The sequence below is a fragment of the Acomys minous genome (assembly GCF_964271855.1).
Source record: "Acomys minous genome assembly, chromosome: 9".
In the NCBI taxonomy this organism is placed as follows: domain Eukaryota; kingdom Metazoa; phylum Chordata; class Mammalia; order Rodentia; family Muridae; genus Acomys; species Acomys minous.
Genome location: NC_140490.1, coordinates 65,095,851 through 65,110,001, shown reverse-complemented (window position 1 = coordinate 65,110,001; position 14,151 = coordinate 65,095,851). Strand labels below are relative to the sequence as shown.

The 14,151-nt window shown below is 35.4% G+C and overlaps 1 protein-coding gene across 3 annotated transcripts in view; it reads left to right on the top strand.

The window, feature by feature from the left end:
• LOC311605303 (prolactin-2C5-like) overlaps positions 1 to 12,063 on the top strand; it is a 31,331-nt gene extending 19,268 nt beyond the window's left edge. Inside the window, exons 2-6 of one of the 3 annotated variants that reach the window (XM_084795714.1) lie at positions 3,947 to 4,097; positions 6,364 to 6,539; positions 9,651 to 9,758; positions 10,788 to 10,967; positions 11,790 to 12,063. In XM_084795714.1, coding sequence (XP_084651840.1) covers positions 4,067 to 4,097; positions 6,364 to 6,539; positions 9,651 to 9,758; positions 10,788 to 10,967; positions 11,790 to 11,978 — 684 coding nt within the window. In that variant the 5' untranslated portion in view covers positions 3,947 to 4,066 and the 3' untranslated portion in view covers positions 11,979 to 12,063. Of the gene's footprint in view, positions 1 to 3,919; positions 4,098 to 6,363; positions 6,540 to 9,650; positions 9,759 to 10,787; positions 10,968 to 11,789 lie in introns of all 3 variants that reach the window. The other 2 variants (XM_084795715.1, XM_084795713.1) reach the window with 2 other exon arrangements.
• The last annotated feature ends 2,088 nt before the right edge of the window (positions 12,064 to 14,151 follow it).

Here is a 14,151-nt window from a genome sequence, read left to right as displayed (position 1 = left end):
CTGGACTCTTACAAAATCTGTAGTTTTGTCAGGCACAGAGGGATTGGGAGATCATGACTAGTACAAAAGCATGTTTAAAAGCCATCTACTCTCAGCTTTCTAATCATTGATGATATAATCGCATCATTTTCCATACCTGGGACTGGAAAGGGTTTTATACTCCATAGTATATAGCGTACTAGAGAATAGAGACAACCCAGGAACATCTCTGGGAATGCACCATTGAGCATATCTAACATTCCCACCCATGTATGATGTATCCCATATGATGACTTTGGATAAATTTTTGAAATAGCAATTGGAGATGTACTTAAATTAGATAAATTTTTCTATCACATTCAATGTTTCTTCCAACCTACAATAAATCAATCTACTTTCTTTTATCAGTTTGTTTACAAAACACTTTAAAATATGGGGAATATAAACAAGTTAGTTTATGGACTTGGATTTTCAGAAGGCGTTGGGACTTAATACAGCCAGAAACATAATTTTACTTGACTGTTCCCGGTGTTTGAAATGGATGGTACTCTAACTCTTGAAATATCTTTTCCAAGTTTAATCACCCTCTAACGTTAGTTACCTGTAAAATATATATTTTAAAAATTGAAGAGAACGGGGCTTTTGAGTTTGGGACATAAAGTCTTGTTATTTTATTTCTTGTCAATAAAATTCTGGCTACTTAGGTTCATGAGTTACTGAATCCTCAACAAACCCCTAAAACTGAAATGTCTAGTGTTCTTGGTGCTCATCTGTGTTGTTGAGTTTAGTTTGGTCATAAGACAAGAACATTCACATTTTGCTTGATAGAAAATTTGCTTCCTGTGATGTTTGTGTAGATGATTTCTATAGTCATTTGTTCCAACTTATTTTAATCTCTATCTCCATGTTAAAATAAAACAAACAATTGAAGTCCAGTGATATATATAGCCTTGCAATGATTTATGAGCGGAGACAAATTATGAAGTTTAAATAGATGACCAGACCCCTTTTTCAAACTTATTGTGTGATAAATATTTAACTTCATTTTGAAACTATATACTGTAACTTTTAATAGTGTGAGGAAGGAAGAATCTCTAGTATATGTTATGTCTCTTAACTAAGATTCTAGCTGAATCCCATTCCTGGGAAATTCTTGTGGCAAGCTCGATTCCTTTATAAGTACAAAATTGTATGGTTACTTGTAGGCATCATCTCTCAACTGTAGTGTGGTGGGTAAATGACCCTTGTGAGTACAAACAAGTTAATAGTAACAGGGGTGCCAGAGAGCCTCCACTGTGTCTCTTTAGACTGTTTCTTTTCCTGCCTGGGCTACAAAACAGAGAAGTTTAGAGGAACAAAGTAACAGTGACTGGAGTGAAAACTGAGCTTGTAAAGGATTATGGAGACAGTACGAGTAAGGAAAAGTCAAGAAAAGGTAGTTCTAGAAGAAGCATTTGAACAGTAAGGGATGCCCTCAACAGGCAATTTGAAAGAGGGATAGATGTCTCACGTATGTGTTTCTGAAGACTGAAATGCCAAGAGCACAGTTCCATGAAAGAGAGGAAGAGGTGCAGGTGTTAAAAGTGAACCTGCTGCTGTGGTCAAAGAGATGCTATGGGTAGGAATCAATACAGACATTGCATTTGTAGCATGGTTAGGGCTTCTGCCACACATGGGCACAAAGCACTGCTGACTGAACAGTCCCACTATAAAATTATAGACATATTGTGCCCCCACTAACACACTAGCTGCTATTGTCTTGGTGAATACTCACCCAAGAGAGCATAAAGTCAAGAAACTTGTAGAATTGTATATAGTGAACAGTAGTATATAGTTAATTTGAACATTAAAGTGACAGAGATTCAAATTAAGCTACAAATGGGTACCTATGGCTACCAAAAATATCATAAAGTATAAAATTTATAGTAAATGATGTAGAAATGAGGTAGTGGTCTTGTTAGGATGCATAGTGTATGCCAATATGGAAGAAAATCATCTGAGGAGATTAAACCAAGTTGAACTTATAATCATTTTGGGAAATGAGAGCCTTTAGGTATGAACATTGTTCTCTGAGATCTGGGACCTTTCAGCAAACATGCATGGCTGATAAGTAAGATGTAGCCACAGGGTCAGCCTAGAGCCAGCTACACATGAGAAGGCAGATGATGTTACAAACTCCTCTGTAGGAGAATAGGCCATCTCCCCAATTTACCAAAGACTGGGACAACCAATGGAAACCTACTACACAAAAGTTTGCTCAGTAGTCTTATGGAAGTGTCTCAAGATAAAGACTACCATGATAATGAGCGATAAAATTGGGGGAAAATCCATTTTTCTTTTCTATGATGAATCCTGTAAAACACTCTATGTGTTTGATGACATAGAGTTTATTGTAGTTCATACTGCAAGAGGACTCTTTTGAATATGACATGACAGGTGACACAGCTCGTCATACTGCTTCCAGGATCACGAAGCTGCAGGATACAATTCTGTTGCTGAAATTCCCTTGTCCTTGTCATTCCGTTGAGTTATAGTCCATGGGGTGCTGCTACCCACCTTTAAGGTGATTCTTTGTCACAACAATAGGAAGATATAAATTCTCTCTGAGAGCAATACCTAGAGATTCCCTAAGTTATTTATCATATGTTGCCAATCTATATTAAGCATCACAACTTTAAGCATGGGGATATAGGATAAAATGAAGCCAAAAACACACTATGCAATTTTCTTTTTTAAATACATTTATTTTATTACATATGTATAAAACAAACTACATACAGCATATTCAAATTTCAAACAACAGTATATCTACACAGGGAGATGGAACAATACCAAACTGTGCAACCAAAAAGTAGAACAGTTTTGCATCAGAGCTTCATAAGTTATTCTAAATTCTGTTAATTTGATGTTGAATTAAAAAGTTAATAATGATGTAGGGTTTTTAGCTAACTAAGGCAATAGGTGGGTGAACCTTGTATTCTACAACTTTGCTCTTTGTGAGACTGAAATTAAATGACTATTGGCTGTCTTCATTGTTTATTATAACATGCTAATAAGAGCCTTGCTTGTTTTCCTGTTTAATGTTTCAGGGAAAATACTGAATTAATTCAATGTGAATTTGTTTGCTCCAGACAAAACTGGGCCTTCAGTGATTTTGATAATTATCTGCAAGATTCCACTATATAAAGATAACATCTAGTATTATAGAGATTTGGAAAGCTATCTTCAAGCAAAGATGACAGTTAACAATTTGAAAGCAGCTATCTAGCATGGTTGAGAGAAGTATTAGCTACAACCACAATGTTACTGAAATATCCTATGGTTCATTGTCTTAGTTTCGATGGCTTGTACAACATGAAGCCCCATTGAACTTCCAGGTAACTTAAGAACATTTTCAGTGAATCAAACGTAAACAGTACTGAATATTTTTTTTAAACTATGTAATGAGATGCCATATTGTTTGGTTTCATAACTATATAACTCTTGGTGAGGCAAGGGTAGAAGATCTCATAGTGATAGATGTGTTTTACAGTATCCTGTGATACTACAGTGACTACTGCTGTTAAATGTCACTAAGGGACCTATTCAGAAGGTCATTTCCAACCTAAGCCAGATATATAGGTTCACCCAAAGAGTAATAAAACTGTTATAGGAACAAACAAAGACATCTGGGTTTGATTTAAGCACAGTTCCATAGGCAGAGCCTATATTTGTTACTTATAAGAACCAGAAGAACTATCAGAGCGACCTTGGACGTAATAAATTTGCACCAATCTTCTTGTACCACAAATGACTCTGGTGATTTACAACATAAATTGGATCATAGTCATGGCCTAAAACTTAGGTAAACAATGCCTATAGACTTAGGTTAATCATTGCTGTAATGAAGCTATCAGCTAATGATGGGTGAGAGTAATGGTATCCTCAACTTGGATTCCAGACATTGCTTCTTCCTGCCCCCTAGCAGTGTGTGGCCTTGGGGATGATGTTCTGCGCTATATAGGAGGTGGAAAGTTAACACGAGTCCGGACGTGGGTGAAACAGCTTTCCTGGATCAGCGGCCAAGCCGTGGTGGGACTCCGCAGAGATGCAGCTGTCTTTGACTGAACCACGTTCCGGTAAGTAGCTCTTCTCCAAACTTCATCCAGTTGACCTGAATCGCTGCATAACTGTACAGAGCTGGCTTGGGCAGTTTACTTCTTTGATTGTATTTTCTCCATATATGAAGTGAATGGACATTTGCTAATACCTGACCCATAGAAGTAAATAAGATAACATTGAGAAGTACTTTCTAAACATCTCTCTAGAGAGCAACTATATAGGAGCTCTTAGACCAGGGGTTCTTAAAGGGGAACATTCTTCTGAGGAGACTATATAGCAATTTCTAGAGGAATTCTGCATTTTCTTAGTTGAACTGAGATATAAAAGAGGAATATTATTGGTGTCTAGTGGTAAGAAGTTAAGTTGTATATTTACAAAACTTTGAATGCCAAAGGAAGTTATAGAACATGGAATTATCACTTTCACAATTTTTTTTTTAGTTCCAGACATTGAAACGTTTAACTGTAATGAAACCATAAGAGCATATAGGTAGAATTTATAACTACTGCAGAAGGAAATAATGACATATACTGGTTCCTGTGTCTCTGCTATGCTTGATTCTGATGATGTAATCATATTTTATTCTGGTATCAAGTTCAAAGAGGATAACATATGTGCATTTATACAACATGAACATTTTCATTCAAGGAAAATACACTTTCAGCATGCATAAAAGCTATGCAAGTTTGTACAAGACCAAATGCCAGAACAGAAAGGGAGAGTGGACACACAATTCTATGCCTCTTAAGCCATTGGTAATTGTAATATGATGGGAGGAAAAAGATGATCTTTTTATGTGTTGCCCCTGGTCATTTGATCATGCTTTAGTAGAAGACTGCACATCTATGAATATTTGGGTAGCACATGTTGATATTAAATGTTTCTTGTTTGGTTTGGTTTGGTTCAGTTTTTAAGACTCAAGGTTGTGGGGGTGAGAAAGCAGACATGACTGTTGAGTTGTGGAAGGTAGAGTGAATATCAAAATATATACACATTTTTAAAGGACAGAAGAAAGAGGAAGTACAACTGCTTATATTTGCTCTTATTTGCAAGCAAAATGAATTTCAACAAGAATAAATTGGATTTCATGTGGTAGCAACACAAAATTCTGTTAGGTTCTTAAAATTCTACAGATAAATGGAAGTGTGTGTGTGTGTGTGTGTGTGTGTGTGTGTGTAATATTTTGCTTTTCCTTTAAAAGGTGGTTTGTTATGGTACATACTACAAATACTTTGATACCTTTATTTATTTTGAGTATTAGAATTTAGATTTTTCCATTAAATGCTAATAATTCCTTAATTTTTCAGTTCTGCATTTTCAATTCCATTTATCTAAAATTTTGTTTATTAGAAGTTTTATCAGAATATCATGAAAAGTAATAGAATTTCTTTGTAACAAATACAAGCAGATTCATATTAATACATCCATCATTCAAAAGTAAATTGATGATGATACCAATCTTGACCACTATCAAAAATGTTAACACATTTTATCCAAAGTAAGGAGATATTGGCAAAAGAATAAGTGTGACACCATGGTGCAGAATTATCTGTTTCAGACTGTGGCAAATTTATTGACACAATTCTACATTGTCAGCATTAGTAAACAAACAATTTTCTGTTTATTTTCATTTAGCTTAAAGACAAAGTTAATCCACAGATCTGTCCTTGTCACATTGGTACCCCAAACTAATATTAGACAAATCTGGGGCCTGGGTAGGTGTTAAAAACCATTGTTGCTATTGAACAACACTTGTGTTTGGTTTTCTTCACCCTATGGCTGCTCACAACTATATGTAACTCTAATTCTAAGAGCTCAGATGCCTTCATCTAGCGAGTATGAAAAACAGATGTGGATATGGAACACCTATTTAAGTGTAGGCAAAATGCTGCTAAACATAAAAAAAATGTTTCTAAAAAGTGCTGCAAACTCTTGACCTATCTTTTATTAATGAAAATCATCAGCAACCCAACAAGGCATTAAATAATCTGAACAGAATGACTTGATCACCCTGCCTTGATTCAGGCACCAAATGTTTAAAGAATACAGAGTATTCTTGGGTATGATATTAAAAAGTATAAGAAGTATATTCATGATTAAAAATAGGAATCTCAGAAAATATGATTAGCTTTCCCATTGGATATTCCATTACTTCCACGGTGCTAAAAAGAGCAGTTTCTTCATAAGAGGCCACTGTGGCCACAACAAGGCTACCATTGACAAGATGACTTTTAATAACCTCACAAGAATGTACTTCTGAGTACCTCCTCTTCTCTTTAACAGGGATACTGCTCCTACTAGTGGTCTCCAACCTGCTCCTTTGGGAGAATGCGGTATCAGTACCCATGTGTGCAATGAGGAATGGCCGCTGCTTTATGTCCTTGGGAGACATGATTGAGACAGCGGGTGATTTGTCTCATGACATCAGTGAACAAATTTCGAATCTGCTTGCTCGATTTGTAAGTACCCCCACTGACTTCTGGCTTCTTAGCAAAGCAAGCCTCCATCACAATGGTTGAGATATAGTATAGCCTAAAGCAGAAAGCACCATGATCTAAATCTCAAATAAGCCAGAAATAAAGGAGTTACATGAAATGTAAAATGTTAGCTGAAACACAATTATTTTATTGCTTTTCCATGATTTAATTTTTATTTTAATCTCTTATAATATAAAGGCATGCAAACCATAACAAAATAGTTCAATTGTTTGTTTGTTTGTTTTGCCTTTTTAATGAAAATAGATATTTTCTACATAATATATACAAATCATAATTTCCTCTCCCTCTATTTCTCTCTGATCCTACCCATATCTCCTGGAACCCTTTCCGGATTCACTTCCTTTGTGTCTCTCATTAGAAAAAAAGAGGGCTTCTAAGGAATAGTTTTAAAAGACAAAACAAAAATCAATGCAGCAGAATTGGATAAGACAAACAAATAGAAAGAAAAGAGCTAAAAATAAGGAACAAGAAACAGATCCACTCTTTCATATACTCAGGAGTCTCATAAAATTCATGAAACTGGAAGCCATAATAGATACACAAGGGATCTTGTGCAGACCCATGCAGGCCCTGTGCGTAGTGCCTAAGGCTATGTAAGTTTCGTATGTGTGTAAATCATGTGGATTTAGAGAGCCTTGTTTTACTAGTGTCCTTCTTCCCCTTTTGCTATTAGATTCTGTGCGCTCTTCTTCAGGGTTCTATGACCTTTGAGTAGAGAGATTTGATGTATACATCCCATTTAGGGCTGAATGTTCCACAGTCCCCTCACTCTGCATAATGTCTGGCTGTGGGTCTCTGGATGTGTCCTTCTACTGGAAAAAGCTTCTCTGATGATGGCTAAGCAATCTATGAGTATAGCAGAACATCATTAGGGGTCATTTTATTTTTTCAATTTTTCTTGGTTTTTGTTTTGTTTTGTTTGTCTGTTTGTTTTTGTTTTTAGAACAGTAGCATTTGATTTTTATTTCTAGGTCCCTGGGCTATCCAGTCTCAGTTGTTTAGTCACACAAACAATGTTAGGTACAGGTTTGATCTCTCCTAGAGTGGGCACAATTCAAATCAAAAGTTGGTTGTGTACTCCCTCAAGCTTTATACCACTGTTGCTCTTGCAGTGTGGACACCATATCTTACAGTCAGGACACCATTGTAGATCAAAGAGTTTGTGGCTGAGCTAGTGTTTCTGTTTCTCCTTCGATAATGCCCAGATTACCTTTCTGTGCCAAAATGCTAGCACACAAGGATGAAGGCTCTATAGAAGCAGCAGTTCAATATTTTCATGTTCGGTGAATTGTGTGGGTTGTTGTCTTCAGCTATGGGGCCTTGCCATCAGGTTGTAGAGAGCAGACCACAGTCTTGGCAACAGTATAGCCTGGGTTCTTTGGCGTTCACAAACCCTTTGGTCAATAACTCAATTAGATGTAACACAATACTCTTACTGAATGCTTCATTTGGTGACAAGACATGGCCAGACAGGGCTCTGTCTCCCTAGTTACTTGGCAATTTCATTTAAAGCCCTTAATTTTAGTTATCTTTTCTCATACATATACCCTTTCTTTCTCCTTTTCCCTTTCCACTCCCCACTCCCCCTAGATCCTACCATTTCAAAGCCCCCTCCTTCCATTGGACACTGCAGACTTATAAAAAAGGAAAATTGCCTTGCAGTGGCTTGAAAGAATTAAGTAGAGTTAAAGACACTGGGGCAAAGATGTGAAAAGTGAGAAAATTAATAATTGCTCTTCAGACTCCCAAGTGTGAAGAACTATTTTTAATGAATTCCGAAATATTTGTTTTAATAACAATAAAGTCTGGAGTGTACAAGGAAATTTCTCAGGCTTTCATAATGAAGGCACTTTGAGATATATGTTACATATTCTACTCCAGTCAATGAAGCCACAGTCAATGACTTTTGCACATACATGGGCTGTGAGAAGTCAGGTCAATGCCCGTTAAGCCCATTTTTTTCTACCATTCATTTTACACGCTATTATTTCTATTACATTTCCTGGTGGGTTTCCCATCAAAATCATCCTAAAATCTTTTCAAACTATAAAATAATTAACTAATAGTATTTTTAAATAATAGATACTACAAACATTAAAGATATAGGAGTGCATATAACAAATAATTAAATGTTGATGAATATGCAACTGCTAAATAATTTTCCATCTTAGTTGCTTCATGGCTTATGTATCCTAGTATATTTTGTGCTGAGTTTAAGGTTTATTTTGTCATAAGCAACACAATAGTATTTTGAATTCCTCAAGAACTAGGAAGAAATTTCATATAGAGGTCGCAAGATATTTGTAAGAAATGTACAGTATGACACTTAAAAGAATTGATGGTTTTAAAGCATTGCTATTTTTAGTATCTGCTTCACAAATAACAACTTCTAGTAAGACTTTAAATATTAAAGAGGACTTTGGAAAATTTGAAAATTAGACAAATATAAACTGACACTACCAATGAAGTTTAAAATGTCTTTAAAGGTTTTCCCCATGCATAAACCCTCTAATTGGCTATACAATACCAAATGACCATCCATGAAATAATATATACACAAGTAACACTAAACAGATTCAACAGATTGTGTGCATGTGTGCATGTGTGTGTGTGTGCACGTGCACATGTGTGTGTGTGTGTGTAGACGTAACAATAATTTATATTAAAAGGTGCCAAGAGGCCAGGCAGTGCTGAGGCATGACTTTAATCTGAGCACTCAAGGAGCAGAAGCACGTAGAGCTCCATGAATTCAAGACCAGCCTGGTCTGCAGAGCTAGTTTCAGAACAGCCAAGAGTATACAAAGAAACTCTGTCGCAAAGAAGAAGAAAAAAAAATTGATGCTAAGAATTAAGGTGGAGTAAGAGTGGGATGGTAGGCGGGGTTAAAGGGAGTGGACCTGGGAGGGATTTGATAAAAGAAAGGGAAGGGGAAAATTACATAGTTCTCAAAGCTCATTTATCCAACATATTGGTTTCCATTTTTTAGTGCTTACTTTAAATGCATTAGTTATCTGTTTATTTATTCCTTTCACAACATATATTCTCAACTGAATATTTTTTTTTCAATTCCAGGAAAAACACTATGCTAAAGTCCCTAATCACAGTGACACAAGCCTCATCAGCTGCCACACTTCCTCCCTCTCGAATCCAGAGAGCAAGGAAAAAGCCATGCACACTCCCGTGAGTCCTCACACAACGTAGTTTTCAGAGAGACTTTTTAAACAGTACACTGGATTTTCCATACTGTTATTGAAGGTGTTGTAATAGATGTAATCAAACCTGTAGAAAAACAGAGATAAAATATGCAACAAAAGGAAAACCACACTGTATATTTGATGAATAGTAAGCGAAATCTTCCAAGCATTTACTTTCATATATCTATAAATTTTCTACTTTTCCACTACCTACTAATGGGACTATTCATATTATTTATTCCGTAGATGATTTCAAACTGCCATTGACATTCAAGACTAAAAACATTGATGCAGGCTTAGAGAATGACAATGTGGTTGTATTTATCACATGTTAATAGTAGACCGTGTGTTGACAGATCTTTGTACTGCCACCCAGTTCTTGACTGTTAAATATCTTCTGGTTTTATTTCTGTTTGTGATTGTAAATGATGATGCCTGTCACCTCTTGCACGCCTAAAACACAACTAAAGAAAGGAGTACAATATATGTTGTGTGACGTTCCGCAATGTGTAGCCACCCCATTGTGTGATTACAAGTCTACGTATCATGGCCCCTCTAATTCATTATTACTATCCCTAACTTCTAGCTTACTATATAAATCATCATCACAGTATTATTTAGATTAACATTACCATACATCCTTATACATCTGAACAATTAGAATGCATGCTTCATGGCCTACTTAGTGTCGAAAACATTCTCTATCTCTAATTCTTATTAAACTCTGAGTGAAATAATGAAAGAAAGTTAAAATATAAAAGGGAAGAAAGGGATTCTATATCATGGTAGTCACCACTTTTTCTAGAGACTTCATGAATTATTCTCTTGTTATTTCTGAATTTAATCGACTCCAAAATTCTACATCACAATGCCAATGACTACAAAATAGCATTTTAAGTACATTCTGGAATAGCAAAGTAGAAATTCATTTCTGTCTTTTGAAGAAAAATAGCTTGTATTTAACTCTATTTTATTTTGATTGTTCTAATATAATCGTTCAAATGTGGTTATTTAGTATGCAGTCTTGCTGAATTCAGTGCACACTCTTTTGGCCTCCTGGGAACACCCGATGGACCATCTAGTGAGTAAAATAACTACTTTGAAGAACATTTCTGCTGCTCTCATCTCCAAAGCCATAAGAATAAAACAAATGAATTCTGGACTCCAGGAAGGAGTTAACAGCCTCATTGACCTGGTGAGCAGTCCCTATATGTTTCTCTTCAGTTTTTTTCTAGTAAATGAGGTAACCAAGCAAGGATAATTGAGCTTTGAAGCACTTCACTTTGAAAAAAACACCCCAAAAAAGTTAAACAACAACAAAAAAAAAACACCAAACTTTGGAATCCACATATCTAAAATCCACAGTACTTGGCAGATGCTGGCAGTTACAGCATTCTAAGTAGGGTTTTGTTCAGAATCTCACATCTCAGGGCTCTCAAAAAAAAAAAAAAGCACTCCTCGTTTGAACATAGACAATATTTTCCAGTCCAAAACATAAATGCCTAACTACGTGAGCAGGTATTTTTATCACCATCATTCCTTTACTATTTGCATGTAAAACCATCAAGTATAAAAATCATTGCATATCAGGCTAAGGATATATACATTATATGAAGAATTGATTTGAGGTAAATAAGATGTATGTGAAAAAATCTATTTTAAATAAAAGGGAAACAAGGATAATATTTCAATATTATGACCTTTTAAGAAAAAAGACAAGTCAGGGATTGTTGAGGATATGGAATACTCTTTAAGTGGACTTAATGAGCATTTGTTCTTTCACTGTAGTTTTTTCAAATCTATGTTCATTCCTCAACTTCTGTAAGACATTAAACAATCAGACAAAATATGCAAGCACCGAATCTTTGTATTTTAGCTACCCTGGCCAACATCAATGAGAATTATATATTTAGGGAATTTTGAGAATTCTAACCTTTTAAGTCTTCATTCATCATTTAAAAAAGAATATGTATGAAAAATAATATAACTGACGGTTGAATTTACTTTTGGTGACCAGATTCTGCATGGAGAGGAACACAATGAGAATTACCCTCTCTGGTCTGGACAGGCATCCTTGCAGTCCAACGATGAAGAAACCCGAATTCGGGCTTTTCACGGCATGATCCGCTGCCTGTACGATGACTTTCAGAAGGTTGACATTTATCTCAATGTCCTGAAGTGCAAGAATGTCCAAAGCAGTTGCTAAACCTTATCTTCCTGAAATATTATGTCGCATCCTTAAATTCTTAGCTTTTGAATCTTGTTATTATTGTCTCATTTAAAAATAAAGTGCAGCTCCATAAGTGTAAACATCTCAATCGTGAATTGGTCAAATTTTCTATTGTTGGTTTAATCTATCTATCTATCTATCTATCTATCTATCTATCTATCTATACATCTATCTATATAATCAACTTCAGTCAAATATTTCACAAATAATGGAAGTTAGACATGCACCCAACACATTTTATAACTAATTTAATAATTAGGAAATTCTATTGCATGTCAAATTGTCAGAACCAAGAAGTGGTTTTTTTTTTCCCCTGAGAAACCGCGAGATTGATTCCCACAGTGGTTGTACAAGTTTGCACTCCCACCAGCAACAATGGAGTATTCTGCATGTTCCACATTTTGCCAACATGAGTTGTCACTTGATTTTTTGCTTGTTTATTTGTTTGTTTTTTACTCATATGTACACCTATTCATGGATAAATATACAAAGGAAAACACTTCATTGCAATTTCTTTCCTTCTTTTTTATTATTTTTTAATTGAACATTTTTTATTTTCTACATTTACATTTATATTATTACACACATATACAATAAACTACCTAAAACAACAAGTACCATGACACAATCAGGAATTATATAAATGTTACATTCTTAGTGTTTTGGCTATTTGTGTTTGACAACCTTGAAGAAAACATCTTTCCTATCTTGGTGTGTCTAAAATTCTGAACGTAAATCAATCTCCATCACATCTTGTCATTATCAACGTAAAGCGTCTATCTAGACTTAAAAACATCTTAACCCCTAAACAACTAAGTTTCATTGTAAAACTAAGCTACCTGGTCTTCCACCCCTTTAGAGACTTGAGAAAGAATAAACTTGATTACCTCAGTATGCCAGGAGTGCAGGTTAGTACTTTTCCAAATGAGAAGATGATAGAGACAGTTTGCTACCTGAACTGTCACCCAAAACTCTCTATAATGTTGAAGCATCATCTTCAGCCTTCAGCCAATATATCTGACAGTCATATTTGTGAGGCAGGAACTATTGAGGACTTGCTTATCCTGTCTTGGCAGAGTTTGGCTGCCAACTCTGTTTGCATCCAAGCTTACCTTTTTTTAGGCTTAGTATATAAGGAGCAATAATGGTACCACACATAAAATTAAAACTATAATGAACAATGAAAAATTTCTCAAGGCATCATCCTTTCTGATTTTATGCTGCTCTTTAGAGTTATAGAAATAAAAATCATGGTATTGGCATAAAAACAAATATGATGATAGATCAATAAAATGGAAGATTCACATAGAAGTCCGTACACTTACAGACACCTGATTTGGATAGAGAAGCCAAAGATTTTCTTGTTCAAAGTGGATAGCTACATGTAAAAGAATGAATACAGAACCATACCTCCAACTTACACAAGCTAAATTACAAATCCATCAAGATCTCAGTTTAAATCTTGATATCCAGAATCATATGGAAAAGAAAATAGACCTTACAGGACTTTCTGTGACAAACCTTAATATAGTAGATCTTGTTTGTTTGTTTGTTTGTTGCCTGTTTGTTATTTGTTTGCTTGCATTGAGACAGAGTTTCTCTGTATAGTCCTAAATGTCTTGAAACTCACTCTGTAGACCAGGCTGCCTTTGAACTTAGAGATCCACCTGCCTCAGCCTCTACGTGCTGGGATAAAGAAATGTTTTACCTTTGAAGCCAACTCTATAAGGAGGTTCTTTGATTTCCATCATCCTCTTTTGAAGTAGGCTGGGTGTTGCCCTGAGTTAACCTGTCTCAATGTCAGTGAATCTTTAAAATAATGAAACATTTTATAAGTTATATTTTGCATATCTCTGAGGTTTCTGAAGACCTTATCTAATTCTCCTACTTTATCTTTCTGTACAACCATATCTCTCTGCCCCACCTAAGATGTATATTATTGTTTCACTTGAGTTTTTGATCTTTGCCATTCTGATGGGTGTAAGATGGAATACTAGAGTCATTTTGATGCTTTTCCCTGATGACTAATGACACTGAACATTGCTTCTTGGACATTAGAAGTTCTTCTGTTGAGAATTCTCAGTTTAGCTCTATACACCATTTTTAATTGGGTTATTTTTTTAGTCGGTGTTTAATTTCTTGAGTTCTT